The 22,415-nt window shown below is 38.4% G+C and overlaps 1 protein-coding gene across 2 annotated transcripts; it reads right to left on the bottom strand.

Moving 5' to 3' along the window:
• Window positions 1-615: 615 nt before the first annotated feature.
• On the bottom strand, window positions 616-22,308 carry ncapg2 (non-SMC condensin II complex, subunit G2). 2 transcript variants are annotated; one of them, XM_041813732.1, is made up of 27 exons: window positions 22,225-22,308; window positions 21,899-22,014; window positions 19,932-20,102; window positions 19,685-19,799; window positions 19,423-19,580; window positions 19,205-19,339; window positions 16,867-16,961; window positions 16,632-16,788; window positions 16,442-16,534; window positions 16,231-16,356; window positions 15,932-16,108; window positions 15,371-15,523; window positions 13,439-13,661; window positions 13,254-13,354; window positions 12,812-12,976; window positions 12,662-12,732; window positions 12,410-12,563; window positions 12,122-12,295; window positions 11,906-12,022; window positions 10,731-10,883; window positions 4,835-4,934; window positions 4,540-4,733; window positions 4,123-4,257; window positions 3,901-4,004; window positions 1,425-1,525; window positions 1,215-1,305; window positions 616-1,114 (listed from the first exon to the last, which is right to left on the bottom strand). In XM_041813732.1, the coding sequence occupies exons 2-27, from the start codon at window positions 21,974-21,976 to the stop codon at window positions 1,063-1,065; spliced, it is 3,393 nt and encodes a 1,130-aa protein (XP_041669666.1). In that variant the 5' UTR covers window positions 21,977-22,014; window positions 22,225-22,308; the 3' UTR covers window positions 616-1,062. The 2 variants fall into 2 exon arrangements, with proteins under 2 accessions (XP_041669666.1, XP_041669668.1); XM_041813734.1 differs by having other exon boundaries at window positions 12,812-12,973.
• Window positions 22,309-22,415: the final 107 nt, after the last annotated feature.

Genomic DNA, 22,415 nt, shown 5'->3' with positions numbered 1-22,415 from the left:
GGATGGTGTGGGTGTGTCTCTTGAATTAGCTGAAGCCACGCCCACCCAGGAGAAATACAATCCTCTCAACTTAAAAAAAATGCTGCAATCTGAGTTGAGGAAAGCACTCACACCATTAGCATGCCTCTTGACCTTTTGTTGACCTTAGAAGAAGCTCAAATCTCTGTTATCCTTAAAATGATCCATAGACCACTGTATCTGATGGATTTGGCAAATGTACCTCACAATGAACAAAAGAACAGCATTTAAATGACTGTTAACTTTGAATAAAGGCAGTGACATCAGCTAACAACAGACTGTACTGAGATGAACTGCTCTGTGATTTTATATTGTAGTGCTAAAGGGGCGGGGTCATTCCTACTATGGGCTTGTGACATCATGAGCCCACGTATTGGCCCCGCCCACCCAGGAAAGAGGTGAAAAACTTTCCAGTGGTCTAAATCCAAAATTCAGTCACATGTAGATCTCAGTGTTTTCACATGTTTACAGCAACCTCATTCCAACATATCTAGTGTGTTAAGACAAAAATTTTGGATGTCACTTTGCACGGTCTCTAATCTGCAAGCATGTAATAAATATTATTAAGTGGCAAACTCATGGTCATACACGTCTGGGTACAGCATGAAGATACACTTTATTTTACTCTTTTAGTAGGACGCTACAGTCTGTATGCTGACAAACACAAATAGATAGTAGCACATGAAAACAAAATATGCCTTTAAGTGAAATATTTTTTAAAAAGTACTTAAGAGGTGAGTGAGTTTTTAAAAAAAATGCCACTTAATCCAAAAAAAACCAGATTTTACAGTGTGGATTAATCTTTTTTAAACATTATCAATGTTAAAAGCTTAGAGACAGGAATCAACTCAACACAGAGAAGCAATTCTTGGAAAAGCATGAAAACAGACACTCTCAATCCAAACCATATGTTTTTAAATCCCAGTCACCAAATTCACAATATTTATTTCCCCCTCTCCAGCACTTTGAAGCCTGTAACAGCAGAACTAAAGCAAATATCAAATGGCTCTGCTTGGCTTCAAGAGGAAGATAGTTCATATCAAACTATAAAGCCAGAATTTCATTCAAGGTCTTCACAGAAGATTCATAAATAACCCTGTGGCAGAAAGGGATGAAAAGGTTAATCATTGCAGCGGATGAACCAAAAATCTAACTTAGAATCTCAAGAAAACATCAGACATTTTCCTTCCACTCACCTCTGGACGTCTGTCGATGTGACGGCGTGTTTATGAAGCTGCTGCTGGACAGACACGGCGGCGCTCTTCAAGCTAGCCTTGGACTGAGTGGCTGGAGAAATAGAACGAGTGACAAAAGTTTGATTAAAGTTCACAAGGATATAAAGGCAGGAAAGATATCGGGTATGCTTTTTGTAACAACAGGAATACTTAAATATTAGTCAAACTCACTTTGTTTGATGACAGCCAAGATGTGCAGCACAGCAGCCAGATTATTTAGACTACTGATGTCCTCAGAGTCCAAAGTTGAGCTCACTTCTTTCAAAAATGCACTGGAAAAAAAAACAGTTAAGTGTTAAAGCTACTTGTACATCTATGAGATTTGAGTGGAGTGAATTCCTATTGGTATTAACTATAAAACTACAAGAAAAGATGTTTTTGCCTCGAAATGTTTATATTAACCAAAAAGTTAATACTGCCGTGGTTTATAAGAGAAAAATAGGATGTTACCTGAAAGCAACTATATAATGCAGGGGAAAATGCTTCTAGAAGGTGGTGCTGTGTTGGAGCAGATGTGCTGTTCAGCGCCAACCTTGATGGCTTACTTGAGGACTACAAAACTGCACTGCATTCAGTGTGTTCAATAAACCAGTGTTTTGATTTCATTGATTAATTTCACATAACAAGGGAGAAAAGCGGTTAAAAGTGGTCTTTCCTGGTGTGTGCTGCAAGAAATCCCAGAATACTAGGAAGGCTCTTTTAACAGCTTTTCTACCTCGTTATGTGAAATTCATTAATGAAATCAAAACAGTGGATGAGTTTAACAAACACATCATATGCATGCAGTTTTTGTTGACTCAATTTAAAAAAGTAAGCAACAAAAAACAGGTGGAACTGAGCGGTTCATCTCTACTCATCATCTTATTGTTTTGACGTACAGATCCCTGGTGGTGAATTTACAAACTGAGTTAAATCCATTATAGGGAATCAGTCAGTGTTCTCTTAAAACAGGCTTTTCTTGGCAAACCTTTCCTTATTTTACTTGAATTTTCTTTTCTAAGATTTAAAATATCTTTTTTTGAAGATACAGTGCTGTGAAAGAGTATTTGCCCCCTTTCTGATTCCTGATTTTTTTTTTTGCATATCTATCACACTTAAATTTATCACAGGGATCATCAAACCAATTTTAATATCTCACAAAGACAACCCAAGTAGAAGAAGCTAGAGGCAAAACGTGTTGTTCGCTCACTAAAGTTTAAAGACCCTGTAAAATAAAACTAAATCTGTATTTAGGTTTGTCGTATGATAGATCACTGTGTTATGAACCCCCAGGTCAAATTTCAGTCACATAAAGTATCTCCAAGTTTATAAAATTAAGCCTCAAATCATGAAAAATGAGGCAGTAAAATCTGCTCCAGGATGGTGTGGGCGTGTCTGTTGAATGAGCTGAAACCACGCCCACTCAGGACACGGGTAGGCTGCAGCATTAACCCGCTCACTCATGGTGTCATACTTGGAAAAATATTTTCCCCTACAAACATGAACCAATAAACAAAACATGCATAACTATAATTTTACAATGAAACATTAACATTATAGAACGGTACAAGAGTACAAGACTTAATTCCTTTGCACAAAATGAACCAGAAGTCCCTGCTCCAGGTGACTGCTTCCTTCCACAATATTTTAGTGTTAGAGGGGCGGGGTCATTCTCTACTGTGGGCTCATGACATAGTGAGCCCACATATTGGCCCCACCCACATGAAACCAAGCCAGGAAAGAGATGAAATGGCCTAAATCCAGAATTAAGTCTCATGTAGATCTCAGAGTTTTCACATGTTTACAGCAACCATATTCCAACATTTCTAGAGTGTTAAGGCAAAAACTTTGGATTTCACTTTACAGGGTCTTTAAGTAAAGTCTACTTCAGTCTGGACCTGCTTCCGACCGGCACCTGACTACTTAGGCTGTGCACGGGGATCTCTGTTTAAGATCCTACATGTGTTGCTTTAATTAACTATAATAATCAGTCAGAGCTCCCTCCAATACTGCTGCCTGAGCCTGTACAGACACCCACAAATACCAGCATGCCACTCTTCTCCCTGCCAGCTCTCAAACTGGTATTTTATTGTATTGATTGTAAGATTTTATTGATTGCTTTTAAAGCTTTAAATAGCCCTGCTGTGATTTTTTTTAGCTCCCTGCACACAGATCTGCTGAATGTTTCTGAATCCTGACATTCTACCAATGGAGACTGGGCATTTGCAGTCAGAACTCTGCTTATTTATTATTGTCAAAAAGGTTGAATACTTGTTTTTATCTCTTACTTTAATGTCTTTTGACTCTTGTATTCTTAACGAGCCCAAAGCGGTTCTTACTTTCTCCACAAAATCTCCTTTTTCTTGTGTGTTGTTCTTGTTGACAGATGAGTATTTTCAAGTGTTTATCATTTGACTGCTGCAATCTGTCAAGGCAATAAACAATTGAAAATACTTGTCTGTCCATAACAAAACAAGGGAACAGAAAAAAACAGTTTTACCAGTCTATATTGTGTTGTTTCATCTACAGTGCCTCTTTTTAATCTTTATTTTTAATGTTCAAAGACAGATAAAGTATGCATATGTCATTTTTGTTGTACTGGTAAAACAGATGTCGAACTTATTATAGAACCAAAAGACTGACATGGCAAGAAGGAGAGGAAGTTTACCTGGTAACAGAGGGTGATTTTAGGATGACAGAGAGCAGAACGCTGGACAGAGGAGGCATGTTGTCCACTGACTCTGGAGTGATCATCTCCTCAGGATGGGTCATCTTTAAAAATTACAATGCAGCATTCATTATATCCTCATCAGACAGTCATCTACCATTTTTCTTTTCAATTCTGGGTAAAAAAAACAGTTGTAGCCTCTCGTTTTGCTGCAGTTCTTACCTTCTGTAGCAAACGTGTCTTCTCTACAATGATGACAGCGAAAAGAGTTGAAAAGATCCCATAGAGCGACTCTCTGTCCCAAGTCTGAGCCACCTGGAGGAAGTCTGTCAGGCCCGGGATGGCTGACTGGCACAGCTGAGTCAGGGCACAGAAACCAGACTGATTCTTACGACATCAAACAAGAGTTTTTTCAACAGTGTTAATGATTCAGTGATAAAAATTCAGAGCAACTCTAGGGGTTTTTAGAGAAGCAGCAAAAAACAAGACCAGTAGAAGTAACAGCCAACAGAGGAGCAAACAGATCCATTACAGAGATAATCAAAAGTTTATGAAGAAAAAAAGAAGGAAGTTTAAGACCAAATGTATACAATAATAAGTAAAACACAGATAAAAAAGGTTTTTAAAGTGTCTTAATACCTGTAGCCCTTCCTCTGGTTCCTTCTTCAGACGGCGGGCTAAGAGCTCTATGATCACCTGGAAGATTTTAGCGATCACACCCAGATTGTTACATGTCGGGTCCTCTTGGTCTCCCTGAGCCAGCTCACTCTCTGCATCAGACGCCACCTCCTTTAAAACAGGCAGCACTGCAGGAATGCAAAGATAGCCTGCATCTGGAAACAGAAAGCGCACCGTTTGTGAGTGATGACGGTTACAGAAATGTGAAATGAGTCTATTGTATTCAAACTGCATTCTCAAACAAAAGCAGACTCACCTGACATGACTGAGATCAAGCACAGGTGGAGGATTTGACCTTTGAATGTCTTATCACCCAAACCCACGAGAATAATGTCTCGGCACACTGACAGGAAGCTCTGGTGAAATGCATGATGGTCATGATGAATACGAAAACATAATAGTCAACTGAAAATTTATGTTATAAAAACAGGAAACACTTTTTCAATACCACCTGTCATTGATTGATAGAAGTCAAAGAACAAAGAAACTTTAAACTCCTACATCTATTTCATAAGATATTTGCATAAGAGAGGAATTAATCCAACACAAAAGCAGGCAGCTTCCTACACGCTCTTAATATTTAATGACTTCAGAGCAATTAAGACTGTGTTGGAGTTATCCTGCAGTTTTTAATGATTGAAAACATTAAACTCCTCAGTTAGGTTTTTTGTGATCACATAATGTCAGGGATGTCCAAACTATGGCCCGGGGGCCAAAAATGGCCTGCAGTCCATTTTTGAGTGGCCTACAGCAAATTCTAGAAACAAACATCTTACAAGAAGAATTTATTCAATTAGGTTTTTTGTGACTAAACTGGGACAACTCTGTACATGGTAAAAATATTGGCAGTCAAAGAAATATCTTGTTTTCTAACTCCCTGATGAATTTCAGCAGCAAATAGCAGTTGAGTCAGTGGTAGCAAGGGCCAAACAAGGCCCCCTGAAATCTAATCTGCATCCCCAAAAACCTGACACTGATTGTCTGTTTTCTTGTCAGCCATTAAATCAAGCGTTTAGTATTAGTTCAGGCAGACCACAGAGTCAAGGTCTTCCTCGATCAGCTGACGTCCAGCTGATTTGCTCTAATCACGCTATTGGCCAATCGCTCTCATTTAAACTTGTCTTGCCTCTCCGCACTCTATAACTCTCTCTGCAAGCTGCTCTTGCAACGCTCCTCCACCCAGCTCCTCCTTTATTCTGCTTCTGACTTGATTAGTGTCATATACCTCGCCTTGTGGATATCGAAGTGGCCCCAACATCCTTATATATTTCTGTGTGTGGCCCTCAGTGGAAAAAGTTTGGATGTATGTGATGGGGACAGGAAATGAAGAATGGCAGTTATGAATCAATGGGAAAGGAGCAAAGTTTGTACATTAAAGCTATAAATGGACATGCACGCTGCAATTATATGAAATTCAAAATATACACTGGGCATGATCCCTACACTTTATAAGAAAGCTTTTTTTCCAATGGATTAACCGCATACTTTCGGGCATGGCAGAGTCGTGACATAAGCAAGCAGCAAGAAGAGGCCGGTGCAATTATGGCGGAGGAGATTAGCGTGGATGCTGCCAAAGCGGCAGTTTTATCAGATCTGGACAACATTTCTTTGTTAAAAGAAGAACAACGAACAGCAGTGAGTTGCTTTCTTTTAAAAAACAACAAAAGTAATGTAGTCATGTTAATATCATGCTTTGATATGTGGTCTCTTTTCACTCTGGTTGAGTAGTTATATGTGAGTATAACAGCCTACATACCACTTAATTTCAATCTTCTAGTTAAAAAAAAAAGTCATACCGAGCTGTTCTTACGACCTGCTTAACGCTGAGCTTCTCATGTTTATGTCTGGTGAAGCTCTAACAGGCAGGCAGCAGCTATTCATTGAAGCAACAGCAGGTACTAGCTGCAGGAGGCTTCATTTACATTTTTAAATGATCATTCAGTTAAAAAAATTTAGTCCCTTGTTTATAGAAATGATAGGTAATTAGTTTAATTGATTTGTAAGTCTTGCAGCAGCTAATTTGATGCATGAATTTAACCATTTAGCCACCATTCCCTACAGGCGCTGTCGTAGTTTATGAACAGTGGAGCTTATTGGTGGATAAAACTAATGCTGAGGTCAGTTGGGAAGAGTGCAAAAAGTTCTTTCGGTGTGGCGCTTTTCTCTACTTTTAACAAAGATATGCGGTCCAGCTCTCATAAAACTGCCACCATAACTATGGCTACATCCGAGCCAAATGCTACACCAGCGGTAGACATTTTTACCCTCTCCCAGTACAACGAAACTCCACCTGAAGCTACTGCGTTATTCTGCTCAAATGACACTGATTGGTTCAGTCCGTTCTCAGACCTGGCAAGATGGATCTGCCTGACGACAGACATGGAATGTGGCCAACCCATCTGCTTCACAAGGTTACCAGCTTTAGTCGCAGGCTTTTAATCCATATCTTATGCTGCTGCTTTGAGAATGTATCAAACTCTTTTGCCTGAATTTATCACTACCTCAGGGACACAAAAGTAGCTTAAGATTGTTGATTCTTTTCCTCAATTTGATCAATTGGCACAGTCATAAACATCACATACTTTATATTAAAACTAATTTGGGAGCTCTTTGCCTTTATTAGATAGGATGGCTGAAGAGAGACAGAAAATATGGGGAGAGAAAGTGAGAGAAAGCATGTACTGAGACCGGGAATCGATCCCAAGACCAGTACATTGACGACTATAGCATCAGCATACGGGCGCCTGCTCTACCAACAGGTGCCAAAACAGCACAAACTTTTTTTTGACGGCTTCTCTCTATGCCTCTCCCCAGTCTGAAATTCTTTGCTTTGGTGTCACATCCTCTGCAAATAACCTACACTGGGTTCCTCAAACTTTTATATTTTTAATAAACTTATTAATAAAGGCATTAATACTTTTAAAAATCTTCAAGTGTGATAGTGAAGTTTAAAATTCTGTTATCATGACAACCATGACAACTCCCTAAGACAACCAAGTCTTCATTTCTAGAGCTGCATTTCAGCCTGTTGAAGCTGCAGACTACAACATAAACACTGAGAAACCCACACAGGAATATTTTTAATATCTGATGGCAGCAGGCTCGTGGTGACAGGCTGGAAAATAATGGCACAAATAAAGAAAATAAACCGTCTTCCGAGTGGCAGTTTGAGCAGAAGGAGACATGAACAGAGAGAGTGTGTGGACTGGAGCAGAACGACTTATGAGGAGTCTAAATTTACCGAGCAGAACCGAGAGACCTCGAAGCAGCAGGCAAAACAAAACATAATGTTCTGGATAACAACATAGCTGCAATTTGATCTGCAGAGTGTGTACAGGCTGTGGATCCAGGTGAGAGTGAATGAGACAAAAACTGAAGTGGTGATAAATGAACAAGGGGGTTTGATTTCCCTGCAGAGAGATTGTTTTGCTTGGATTGATTTCATATTTCACATAAATGAGTTTGAGTGGAGAAATCATTTACGGAAATGCATCCAACATGGTGTTGGGCATTTATCAGATATTTTTATTATTTAGGGATTAACTACGCCGTAACCAGCTCAACTCGCCATGCGCTACGTATCACAACACTGGGTTAACAACCATGATTTTATCAGGCATTTTTACAGCTGTACTTTTTTCTTCAAACTTAAGTCAACTGATGTATCAGTATGACCCTTTATTTCTTTTTATTTTTCCATTTTTTTAATAAATGTATGCAATACTATAAATATTGGGGTTGTAACGGCTCACAGAGATCACGAATCAGTTCGTACCTTGGTTTGGGCCATGATGTGTATGGGTTAAAAAAAAAAAAATTCAGATTTATGATCCCAAAGGTCCCTTAGCAGTTATTGTTATTTACCTTTTACTAACATTAGTGCAGCTATTGCCTTTGTTACATGTTTGAAACATATATTCAGATCAATAAATCCTTTTGCTCCATCATGTTATTTAGAACTATGAGTATGGTTGGTACAGCCTGTGAAATAATAAACATGAAACAAAAAGTGGAAAACAAAAAAAACCATGCAAAATTAAATCACAGGAAACAACCTAATATCTCCTGAAATAAAAAAAAAAATGAACACAACATAAAATGAACATTAAATGCCTGCTTCTTAGAGCACTTTATCATATTTATGCTTCATAAACTGCACTGTCAGATCGTTTTTAATAAAATGCCAGTTCAGTAGTTATTATTCTAAATCCTGACTCATGTTCGTCAGTGAAAGACCACGGACTGGCTCATGCAAACACAGGAAGGGACGTTGTTTGTCGGTGTTTTATGCTTCTACAGGTCCCTGAATAGTCTTTAACATGTATTTGCAGTGGTAATGTATCAAGCCTTTCTGCTTTCACTTACAGAGGCTTTGTAAAACCGCATGAGATAGAGATTAAGAGAAAAAGGCAGCGGGCCTCACAGCCACTGCCTTACAGGCAAGGTGGGGGGAACAAAACATCATGGAGCTCTCGCTGCTCTGTCTCTGCCTAGTCTTTTCTTTAGTCTTTTCATATGCCAGACTGTCTACTTCCCCTTCTTCGTTAGTGATTTAATAGCACTTAACACCCACCGGCATTACTGTTACCGGGATCAACAGTAAATACTGTGATATTTGTATTATTTTACCCCCTTGTTTAAATAGTTCAGACGTATTCATTGTGGGACTACGTACACCGAACCGTGACCCCTGAACCACAAATACAAAAACAGTCACACTCCGGTTAAATATTGGGGTGGGAATCACTAATGGCCCCACGATACGGTATTATCATGACACTGGGGTCACGATCCGATATTATTACATATATAACATTTTGCAATTCAGTTTCACAATGCCCTTCTATTTTTGCTCAGACATTAATCCACTTCTTTAAGCCTTCCAGACACAGATTGTTGACAGATATCTTGGATAGTCTTGACATTTCTCGTCACCACTAGGAGGCACTATGATGTATGATAAATTTGACTTTATGAATGTGTGCAGGCATAGAGCCTTTATTAACACAGAAAGTTTGAATCTGAGAAGACAATGCACAGCTGAGTTACAAACAACTTCCTATTTTCCCAAAAATATGTCAATTTTAGGGCTCACCGTGGCTGTGCCTTTGACTAGTGAAAAATGTCCTGCAGATCTTATCATCATCGAGGTCTCATTTAGCTATATGCCAGAGTGGAAGTGGATCAGATGAAATATCTCAGATTTATTAGATCAAATATGAACCCTGAGACAGGTTGAGCACCCCAATTTTTGCAAATTTATTTTAAATGGAGGATTTCCTATGAAATAAAGAAAAATAGCCCCAATGGGTCTTTGTAGATCTCCTGTGGCAAAATCTACTCACCAAATTTCATAAATCTGGGTAAAACTGCTTTTTGACAGTGTTGCATAAAAGCATGAAAGGTGTTGAGGCTTGCTTGGTTTAAGCTACTTGCATAATGTGATTTTTAATCACAACCTATCTTCTGATCAGTGTTGCAACAGACAGAGGTAAAGCTAAGTCGGGCCTCAAGCCTCCTAGTAAACAGCTACAAATCAGCTCAGCCAGTTCCCATATTATGAACATTTTTAAATTACTCTCAGGAAAAAAACACAGTCTGAACCCACAAAGAAACGAGCTATCCATATCAAATGTGTTTGATGATGTAAGCTGTATGTTTATGTCTCCTATAAAAATAGCCATTTTAATACAGGACCGGGGAGTCCTCTGCTTTTGCAGCTAGTCTCAAGTGGACACACAAGGAACTGCATTTTCTGCACATCCACATGCTCATTTTTCGCCACCGGAGGTTGTAACACGCTCAACACATGATGTGCAGCTGCTTTGTGTGATATTCCATTATAAAAACTGCGCCCACCTTGTGTTCCTGACTCACTCATCTGGACTAATAAAGTAGAGAAAAAGGGTCCCATCTCCCTTAATGGAGGCCACAATCATTTTCCCTGTTTGCTCAAATTAAAATCCGGAGCTTACTGCAGCCTCACACATTCTGAAAGTCATTTCAGCTTCACTAATTGCAGTTTGGCGGCGCTCTAAAGACACTTAGGACACATATTCTTTAGGCTCAATTAGATCTAAGTGGACTTTTTCTGGTCTAAAGTGTTTTACTGACTCATCTGGAAAAGTAAATGTTTGTTTACAGGAGCTTACCTCAGTTATCTCTGCAGCCAGTCGCTGTGACTTGTCTGAATCCTGTTCACTCTCATCACTGTTGACTGGTTTAGTCAGGAAGGGAAGGACCTTCTCAGCTACCCATGATGCCACACGCTCCATAGAGAGCAGATAGTCTCGACTCTCTGAGAACTAGAATATAAAGAAATGACATCATTATTCAGAACTTTTTATTTTTAATCTAGTCACATGTCTAACTGATAGATTTTAAAATTAGAGAATTAATCTAAGTTTACAAGTGATCTAAATATATCAACAGCCTCTGTACTAAACATTAGCAAGTAGGGTGGCTTCCTTCGATTCATCCACTGACAATCTTCAGTAGTTTTCCAATATATATGCATGAAGTATATTTGTGTTAAGTTTTTAATGTTTTCTTACTTTAGACTATTTAACTACACTGAATTTAATTTTGTGCCAGGTCAACTTTGAAATAAGTCGATAGGAACATCTATGGTTACTCTGTAAATGTAGAATTAATCATTCTGGAGCAAAACAAGATTAGTTTAAATATTTTATTTATTTATTTATTTTTTTTAATTTTTCTTTATTTAGGATCATTATATAAAATACCTAGTCATCATGGGTAACATTCATTTTTGTACATTCATACAGTTTGATCCATATTCTCTGTTTTTCCCTTCTTTTTATGCTACGTATATCAATACACATCGTATTACAACATAAAATTAGAACAGAACATGGGGTGTTATCTCACCAAAAAAAAACAAATAATAAATAGACAGTATGCTTGATATGTTTTTTTTCAAGCAAAAGTCGGGCATTTCGGGGAAATACACTTTTTCCACTTTTTCCAAATTTCCTCAAATTTACTGTCCTGAAGCCTCAAAGAAAAAGTAATTCTTTCTATTACATAAATTTCATATATAATATTATACCACTCCTTAACTGACGGGGTATCTGGTTTGAGCAATTTCTTTGTGATTGCTTTTCTAGCTGCTGCACTCAGTATTCCAAACAGTTTCTTATTTCTAATGTTTGTGGACGTAGAAGTTAAGAGTCCAAAAAAAATTCATCCCAGTTGAATGTAATTTTTTATCTCGAATATGATTTCTAATTCAGAATAGATCTTTCGCCAGAAAGAGAGTACCTTTAAGCAGTTAAAGTTTGAATATTTTAAATGAAAAACTCACATTATGTTGTAGATGTGCACCCAGGCGGCTGTGGTACATAAAAGCTTTCAGCGCCGTCTCCACATCAGGACTTTTAGGATCTTCTGTGGCAGAGTTGAGGTGGCAGTACAGCACTGACTGTTGAGACAAATCCAGAGTCGCACATAAAAATCTCATTTATCTACTGTGTGTTAAATGATGAAGATGAATGTACTACAGCAGAGAGAAACAACATACCTGCCAGTTTCCTAGAACTGTATGGAGCTGCTTCAGTGACCCCTCACCGAGTCCGAGGACTATCTCCCGTGTTGATGCGTGGTTGAGCAGATAATCCAGATAAATCAGTGCCAGGTCTGGTTTGGCCTCCACTGTCTCCTGAATGCGCACCCTTCTATTGGAGTTTCCCTCCTCCTTAAGTGAAAAGTAACATAACTGTTATAAAGAGCAACAAGCGACTTCACAGTTCTACTTTTATGAAGCAACACATGATTTTAGCTCCCTGCCACAGCTGTTGCATTCACCGACCCCTTGGTTGGGCAGAGCCTCAGTGAGCCAGTCAGTGATGAGTTCGAGGACGTCTGCACCCAGGCCCCAGCTGCACACGCAGTGCAACAGCTGGCCGTACTGTGCAGGAGCCGCTCCCGAGTCCATCCTCCGCAGCCTGGACAGGACACCACAGCTGAGAACGAGAGAAGGTAGCATGGCGCACAGGTTAGACCAGGTCAGAAAAACATAAAATAAAAACAGCAGGTGTAGAAAAGTCAAATAATGAGACACCTGAATGTTGGAACTGCAGCTGGGGGCATGAATGAGACCAGCTGTATGAGAGGAGCAGTGCATTGTTCATCCTGAAAAACAAATTCAACAAACTGTTAAAAATCTCTAATTAAACAACAACTGAAGAGTAAAAATATTAACAATAATTACCTCAAAAGCCTGGAAATATTTGGACATGACACTTCCAAACTTGGTGAACATGTACTTCTGGGCCTCTTCGTTTCGTTTCAGTGCTTGCTCCACAGTTTTCCACAGGATGGCGATGACCTCCAGCAGACGAGCAATCGTGATTTTGTCCAGCAGAGGATCAGCCTGCTGAGGTTAAACTCTAATGAGGATCTTAATGAAATCAGTTTATTTACGCATGTATGAAAGTGTTGTAGCACTGGATTAATATTTCAGTTTTATGAACATCTGCCTTTTGTTGTTTTACAAACATATTTAGCTGCATTCTTAACACCTTAAACAAAAGCTCAGCGTTAAAATCAAGCTAATAATTAACTGTATCCGTGTATATAGTTGTTAATTTCAGTGGTAACCCAAAACATCAAAATTCTTTAATCTCAATCAAAAGTTAGCTTTTCTTTCTTACTGCGCCGCTGTTCTCCTTGTTGCTGTCATTAATGTCCGACATGTCGCTGTCACTCTGGATGCAGCTGTTCAGAACCCGACGGATGGCTAACATCAAGTTTACTGGAAGAGAGGACATAACATTGACACACGACAAACACAACATGCTGACTGGTGAGCCTTTAATAACGGCCTAACAGTACTTACATATGTTAGAAGAGGCGGTGAACTGTGCGGTGTAATGGTAGAACTTCCGGGCAGCCATGGGGTTCATCTGGATGAGGGTGATGCAGCGCGAGCACCACTCCCGCTCCGGTTCACTGACGGGGAAGAAGGACTTGGAGAGGAGGTTGACGATGCGCTTTGAAACTGGATGTGTGTCGATGGCGAGACGGGCCAGCAGGTGGTCTGTGTTGCAAACGTTCCAAAACTGGAGAGGGATACAAAATAAGTCACTTTATTACACCAACTTGAATCTTGCATCAGGGCCATTTCATTTGGAGGACTACAGCTCAAGTTGGACCAAGTATTTAAATAATTACTCAATTTAGAAAAACTCTCATCAAAGCTCCTGTAAGGATTTTATATTGTCATTATGAAGCAGGATTAAGTTTATAGTGATGCAAATATGAAACACTACAGACAACCATTAGCAACAAGATTTATTATCTGTATAAAGCTATTTATAATCTCCCAAACCACTGCTGACACACAATTAACATGCTGCAGAAACAGCTATTATTTTACATTTTCCTCAGCAATGACTCCAAGTGAAAGACAAATGTTACTGTTGTGAAGCTGGGGGGAGATTTTTATGCTAATAATACAACTTACTCATGTATTGGAGAAAATTGGCAGGGTTAAGAGGCAACCCTTTGTCCACAAAAATCAAGGGGTTGGGATGGGATATTTATCACTTTAACACAACATGTGGGAAAGTTTATGACTAACAATATATCCTGTACAAATATTAATGAAATAAAGGGTTCACTACATAAGAATAAGCTTGTTCTGTCATTAAAACACATCACAGCAATTCATCATAAGTCTAAGATTAATAAAGGTAACAGTACGTTGTTTTCTGCTTTGCCATTGCTGTTGTTTGCATCATTTCATATACAGAAAACAGCTGTCTATACTTATATATATTTATTTATTTGTAAAAATTTGTATGCACTATACTGTATATGTTTAATATACTGAGGGGATTTCTTTTCATTTTTAGACATTGAAGGACACTTTTGCATACTGGATATTTGAATACTTTTCTGTTTTGTCTGGTTTAATCTGTTTGTTAGAACTTATTTCTAGTATTTGACGATGTTTAAAGAGTGTGCCTACATGTTTTTATGTGTCAGTGTTAGATTTGTCATCTTCCATGTGATCACAGCCACTGTGATTGTAAATGTAATTATCAATTTATGTGGGATTTTTAACCTGGAAAAACAAAGAAAGATAAGTTACAATAAATTAAGATTAGTTAGGAAAGATTGAGTTCAGTTAAGTTAAGATAAGGTAAGATGAGTTAGGAAAGGCTGAGTTAAGTTATGTTAAGATAAGTTAGGAAAGGTTGAGATAAGTTAAGTTCACTTAAGATAAGACACGATAAGATAAATTAAGATAAGCTAAGATACAATGAGTTAAGGCAAGTTAAGTTTGGACAGGTTGAGATAAGTTTAGTTTAGAAAATACTTTACTGATCCCCAGAGGAGAAATGCTAGCATTGCAGCAACAAATGAGGAAGAAGGTGGTAAAAATACAACAGAATACGAATCAAAGAATAAAAATAAGCAACATAAATGAACAAAATAAAATAAAGTTCAAAGGGCAGGATGTATACACAATTAACATCCTGTCTAGTCACTAACAATTACAAATAGACGTGTTAGTATTAAGTGATATGGTACACCTACTAGCAGCCAGTTATGTACACAGTAGTAGTTAGTAGCATGAGGATAAAGGATAAAATTACTCACTTTAAAGAAAGAACAGTCAATGGGGGATCAAATGTTCTTTATTGGTTAATATTTAAAACTAGAAGAAAAAAGTTTTTAAAAAACTGTATGCAAGACTGAAATCTTTTAAATTAAAACTTAAATGTTTACAAGAAGAAAAAAGAAACTCCTCCACACACAGTACCTTGAATGCTCGCACTTCCTTGCCCTTGATAAGCACGTCAATGAAAGCTGCCCGCACTTTCTCAGAGTTGTCGTGAAGGCTGTACTTCAGAGTGGGCAGGAGTTTCTCCAGTATTGGATGGCTGAGAGGGTTGTCCAAGACAATGGGCAGAGACTGGGAACACAAACCACAAGTCAATACAGATCCAATCTCTTGAGGTCGATGTGCTACATAAATAAACTTTGATTGACCACTGCGGTTTAAAACAGCCCCACCAGGTCTGGTTGTCGAGACAAAACTGCTTAAAGTTTGGCTTCCACGCACATTAGGAAAAGAATGTCTGTATACAGTTTTTTCATCAAGATTTTGATTTGATGCTTCCAGTTTGTTAGACATAAGCCTGTTTCATGTATACAGTAAGCCTCTGAAATTCTTTATAAAACTCCAGTATTTTTGCCTTCTAGCATGTGAAGTATTTAAATAATACAGAAATCAGTGAAAAAGAAAGAATAAATGCTGGTAAGCATAAAAAAAGAACGAAATAGCTTTCTTACATGCACTTATATTGTATTGTTTATCTACCTTGAAGACTGAGCACCGGACGTCAGCAGAGCTACTGTCGGTTGCCAGATCCATCATCTTCTTCAGGAAGTCAGTGATGATTGTAGGAGGAAAGAGCTCCCAACACTTAGCAAGGATCTTACAGACTCCCAGGGTGGCACTGGAGCGAACGGTGGGATGGCTATCATTGATGAGGTCCTGAGGAGCACAGACAGGTGAGTTTCATTTTGTCTCTGAGGAAAGATTCTCCTGTTTTTATGCTGAATTTACATTTTTTTGAATCACACAACAGGTGTCTTAAAGGTTTGAAGGGTTCCCACCATTCCTGTGTCCAGCTGCTTCTGGATGGTCTCATCTATATTGGTGCAGCTCTGGTCCGGATCATGGATAGGGAACGCCTCAGCGAAAAGCAGTGTAGCATTTGCTCGCACCTCAAAGTTTGGGGCCTGAGGAGATCAAACGGTTAGACATCAGACTAGAAATAAACACTAAAACAATCTTTTAAAGTCAGTATTAAATTAGTATCTGTACGCTTAAAGCTCTCCAGAGAATGGGCTTGTAGAGGTTATAGAGCATCTTCTCCACCCTGGGGCAGCTCTTCCTCTTGTGGAAATAGTTCACAACCTACAAAGAGATCACACAAGCAACAGAGTAAGCTATAATCAATGCAACTGAAACAAAGCACCAATAAATACAAACAAAATCTGGGTAGAGAGCCTACCTGCCGGACTTTGTCAAACACAGGAGAATTTCTAGGAAGTAAGATTGCACTCCTCATAAAATCCTGAACACATGAGCTCTCAATCTCCTCCAGGAAGTCCCCGCTAGCCTTCTTCCATGCTCTGAAGTAGACCTCTGTAATGTGGGCAGTTGTAGTCCTGGACAGAAGAAGAATACACAGTTTAAAATATGAAGACACATCTATAACTGAAGATAAAAAAATGGATGCATCTCACTTGCTGTAGAACTCCAGCTCATTTTTGACAGTGCCGTGAATCATTGGGATGAAGCTGACGTTCCAGCTGAAAAGAGCGACCAGAAATCGCTTTCCCTGTGATGATAAATACATGAAGCCCAAAAACAGTCATACTAAGAAAAATAGAGACAACACTTGTGTAAATTGAGTTAAACTATTGTTTTAGTTTAGTTTATGAATTTTAACTTAACACTGTCTTAAATTTTTGACATTAAAGACTTGATATTTTTGAGTTTCTACTGTTAAAGTTTATGACTTTTTCAACTCAGAATTTTAACGTTTTTTTTTTGTATAAATTTACAACTTTTTCAACTTTCCTAGTAAAGGTTTCCAGTAAACATAAGACTTGATGATCTCAAAAATTGAACATTTCACCTTGAGGCTGTGGTGTGAAGCTCCCAGTCTAAGTCCACAAATCAGGACTAATAGAAAACCTATAGGGACCCCAGCAGGCCCTTTCATGTTTTGCAGTTTGTGAGATGCCAAAAAGAGCTGTCAAAATGTCAGTGTTTGCCAGCCTGTGAATTTGAAAACTCGGTGTGTTTTGTGGCTGCGTGAGAGGTGCAGGTGTTTCATGGAGAGCAGAGCACAAGGACACAAACAGCTGGCAGGATGACGCACAACTTTGGCTGCAAACACACAAAACCATCACCTTTGTGCAAATTTGTGCAGCAGTGTGGCCAAGTTAGTTTGCTCCTCTAACTTGATATTAGGGCTGCAGAAATCGATTCTTTTTGTAATTGAGTACTCAATCGATTCTTCTGGTGATTAATAGAGTACTCTAATAGAAAATGTTGCATTTTTAATCAGTCACTTTTGCTTTTTTTTCAAGAGAAGTAGTACTAGACAAATGAGAAAAGAAGCTGGGTTCCTTAAATGAACTACTTCTATATTAAAAATTGGTATTAAAAGGTTCTTTAAAGAAAATATATTTTACAAAGTGCAATAAAGTCCTGGTGGTAATTCACATTTCTTAAAGTTAAAAGGAAAGAAAGTTAAATAATGGCATTAGATTATGCCAAATTTAGGGATCCTCTCCCAGGAAATTTGTGGTGCCAACACTTTATTTCTTCTATTGTGGTTTATTTTTATTATCCAGTTTGTCTTTAAAGTAAAAGGACACAATCATCTTAACATCCTCTACTTTATGCATGAAAGTAATATTTCACATTCTAGCAAGAATAAAGCTCCATCATTCACACAGCGGTCTGATGATGTCTGAAAGCTGTACCTTTAGATTACAGGATTATGGTCTATTTTTTCAAAAGGTGTTCACTTTTAATTTTGCACATTTTTGTTTGTGAGTTCATCCACCATAAAAATATGACCTTTTAAGACCATCCACTGACATGAAGAACACATTTAAAGGGATAAAGCTACTTCTATGACCTGTTCAATCCTGACTGTATGATGATGAACTTTAACCTATTCAGTCTCAGTCACTGTCTGTGGCAATAAGGTGTTTCTATTTAATTGGTGTCAATTCATTATCAGTATAAGTCTTATCAAATCAGTGTGCTGATTTTTAAATAATCTTTAATTAAATGTAACGTGCGCACACGGAAGAGAGAGAGAGAGAGAGAGAGAGAAAGCACCAAAACAGGACTTGAATCACGAAACCTGACGGTTTTCTGTGAAACCATCGGGTCAATCAGAGAAGTTTATGAAATTCCCTGAAGTCTGCAGACACAAATTGAGTGCTGTCTCATACCAGCGAGTCATGCAGGCAGCGTGTAAACTCAGAGATCTGCGTAGGTTCACCGGTGCAGGCATAGTGCCATATTAGCCATGAAGCCACAGGCAGTGGATGCATAAAAACGCAGGACACGTGCCTGTAAACGTCACTGCATCAACTTCTCTTTCCTTTCCTTGTGATTTTCACACCTCACATCATGCATGTTACGTTATAGTGAAAGCGAAAACAAGTGCACTGTGCCACACAAATAGCTGTCCATGCGAAACATAGCACGCCATGCAACACACAGTGCGATGTCCAAGCTTAAAGCATGGATGTATATGGATACTGATTTAAGCGAAGCCTCGAGGCAGATAATTTGCCTTGAGGCTTATTTTTTTTAAATCGAGTCACACAAATAATTCGAGGAATTGTTTCAGCCCTACTTGATATTTCACTCTGCTTTCATTAGCTTGCTCTCTTAACCTCTCTTTAGCTTGCAGCAGGTCTAGGTTCAAATATGACTGTAGATCTTTTTTCTTCAGAAGCTCTGAAACTTAGTGGGATTGTTCAAACACATACCATTAAACTTCTGACAACCTCAGTAAAAAAAAAACATCACAGCTCTGATCACTGTACTCACATCTTCATGTTTGATGAAAGTAGGAAGCTGAAAACACTGAAGCAACAGGTCGGTGGCCTTCTTGTTGTCCTCTGATGTGAAGTCTAAGCTTGAGAGTACATCATGGAGACGCCAAATTCTTTGGATCTCGACACCCTGACGACACAGATAAGTTATGAACATCCGTATCCTCATGACACAAATCCCAATATTAATTGATTGAAAGCAATGCTACTGACTGGTTTCTTCCCAGTGAAAGACCTCTGCAAGGAGAGGAGGAGGGCAGTTTGACCAAACTTTTCTTTCTCCTTCAGGCCATTCTTCCACCAGGCCTCGCACAAAGTCAGGATCTGGAGCTGCAGAGGAGCCTCCGACACAGGCAGCGACTCCAAGACAGCTGTAGGAGCAACACATGTGAATAATTCATCCCATAAAGGGAAAAACAGAGAGCCATCTCCCTTCAGAAATTATGCTGAATAAAAACATAGTGAAGACACAAACCATGAAGCCTGTGTGTTGTTTCCAGAAGGGAAGTGTAGCTGTCGCCTTCTTGTAGTACTTTTAAGGATGCTAAAGCTACGAGTGTCACACCGTCCACAACAGCCATGACATGTTTCTAAAAGAGGAAAATAAAGGTGGGTGTTTATTTTATACATATGATCAATTAAAAACCCTAAATAAACACAGCATTGAACATTGGTGCCTTAAAAGAGGATGCAACAATTATACAAAAAACTGAAGAACTCACAGGGTCAGCAGCTGACTCCAGCTCCATGCCCTCCTCCCTGCGCTCCTCCTCAGGTAATTCCTGCAGGACATCCTGAAGGAGTGAAGCCAGTTTGGCCCACAGAGTCTGTCTCTGGTCTCGGGTTATTTCCTGTAACACTTCCTCCACATCGAAAGGCTCGGCTTTGTCCTTCTGCAGACCAATGCATGAAGATGCACAACTTCAGATAACATGACAAAAACATCGACAGCAGAAATACACTGCAAACTTTCGCAAACTATAAGTGTTTTCAATCCAAGGAGTAGCCTGAAACAACAATGATGATACAATTTAAACAATATTGATAACTGTTTTGATACCAGAAATACAAGTCCAGCCCCTCAATTTCAAAGTATTTTCTTTTTTAATTAAGAAAAATGCACATTAACTTCTGAAAACTGTCTAAACTACATAATTCTGTTGACAACTACAGTACTGAAACATTACTTGAAGAACTCTGGCTGTGCTTTCTCTTTCTCGCAGCAGCTGTGGGTTAAAAACTTTCATTTTTATAAGTGTTGACACTTCTGGATACTTGAACTACAAAAATTATCAAGATCCTCATTTAAAAAAACATGGTATAGTAAGGTATTAACATTTTCTGACATACCTACCAGGAAGTGGGAAACATATGAAGTTGTTCAGGGAAATGTTTTCTGAATTAATAGATATAGTAGTTGCATTTTTTCTGGGGTTACAAAATTAACACTGGGCTCTTGTAAAATGTTACATTTAAAATATGACACATTTTATATAAAATTATCCCAATTTGCACAATACAAAAGATTCAGTGATACAGGTACAACCTTGTGTATTTGACCGCTGCTACCTGGTATTATTTTTGCATTTTTCTTTGAGATCTGATGATAAACAGCTCCATCCAAGTTTCTTTAGCCACCATTGTCTGTGTTGTTTTGGTTATGCTATTGCAGTTTATTATGGTATTCTTTCTGGAAAACAACTGATTGGGAATAGCTTTACTTTTCAGCAGCAAGACGATACTGTGCACTAGTGCTGCACATTTTGATAATAATGTGCAACTATGATTAAACTGGACAACAATGCAATTTGTGATTGCAGTTACTACATAATATAAAGGGTAAACGCAGAGAATAACAGTAATTTAAAAGAGTGTATTTCTAACTTAAAACCTACAACTATTAAGAAGCAAAAACAATATAAAAATCTGGAGTTTTTACATTATTACTTTGGATATAACTTAATATTTTTAAAAAAGTACTTTCCTTTTTTTATTAATTAATAATTAAAGTAATGCTAAAAAGTGTGACAGGGTCACCGTTTTAAACTTGGGGGCCTTTCTGTTGGTATTTTTGCAAACCTTTCAAGAAATAAATATTTGTAGTCTTTTATGCAATTATGCTGTTGCACAACCTGACAGAATAACTGCAATTAGATTAATTATGCAGCACTACCAAGTAGCACACAACTGATGAAATGAAATAAGACAATAACAGCTGATAAAACATGGACAGACTTTCCAGAAGCTGCTCTCACGGTCCAAACTTGATTATCAAAAAGGCTGTATGGGATAGGAAATAAACAAACAAACCAGTGAAACGGTTTGATGATATAAAGAGCTGAAAGGTGAAGGAAGAAGCCTGCTGTGATTTACAGGATTACTGGGAGAACTTTATGAAAGTATACTCAAGAGTTCAAGATGTGCTGGCGCAAACAGAGGACACACTTTGACTTGTAACAGTCAAAATGTTTAAACAGGTATTTATTTTTTGTACACATTTCCCGTATTTCTTTATTAAATGTTAATAAAACGACTTTGTAATGATTATAGATAGTTATTCAACCTTTGCTAAAATAATAAATCTAGTAATGGATGCTTAAGACTTTTGGACGGTGTCGTATTTTCCTCAAACATTTGTTGTTTTATACTGTATAATTGGTTTGATAGTTTTTTGCAGTGCATTACTTACATGAAGCTGGATGAAGCGAAGGAAGTCCTGTACATTTTCCTTACAAGCGGCCTCTAAAAACGCCTCCCGCTTGGACATGTTTACGGTTTACGACGTGACTTTAAAACACCAGAAACCTGCAATAAAAGACAACAACTCTGACCTGCTGTACCGAGTCTGCACTAACAAAAACTACAGGGATAGGACCAAAACAAACATGGCAGCTTCGTTCGTCGTTTAAAACAGCATTAAATGCGGACACTTAACATTCACTATCAGTTTCTATTAGCGATGTTACGATTTCTTATCTCAAATCATCAAAATGAACAAAAAACTCGAACTTTTACCGTTTCATCAACGATTACCGGAGCTCTAAACAGACGGATGACAGACACCCACAACAGAAGCTCCCCGCGCAAATTTGTATAACGTCTGGTTGAAGCTCCGTGCGTCGTGACGTCTATGGCAAGCCAAAAGTGACAATAGTTGCGAAACCGCTTGATTAGAACATGAGGTGTAGCTCTCTTAAATTACAAGT

The sequence above is a fragment of the Cheilinus undulatus genome, linkage group 19, assembly GCF_018320785.1.
Source record: "Cheilinus undulatus linkage group 19, ASM1832078v1, whole genome shotgun sequence".
NCBI classification, from domain to species: domain Eukaryota; kingdom Metazoa; phylum Chordata; class Actinopteri; order Labriformes; family Labridae; genus Cheilinus; species Cheilinus undulatus.
The sequence above is the reverse complement of the archived record's forward strand: the minus strand, read 5'-3'. Positions and strand labels throughout refer to the sequence as shown.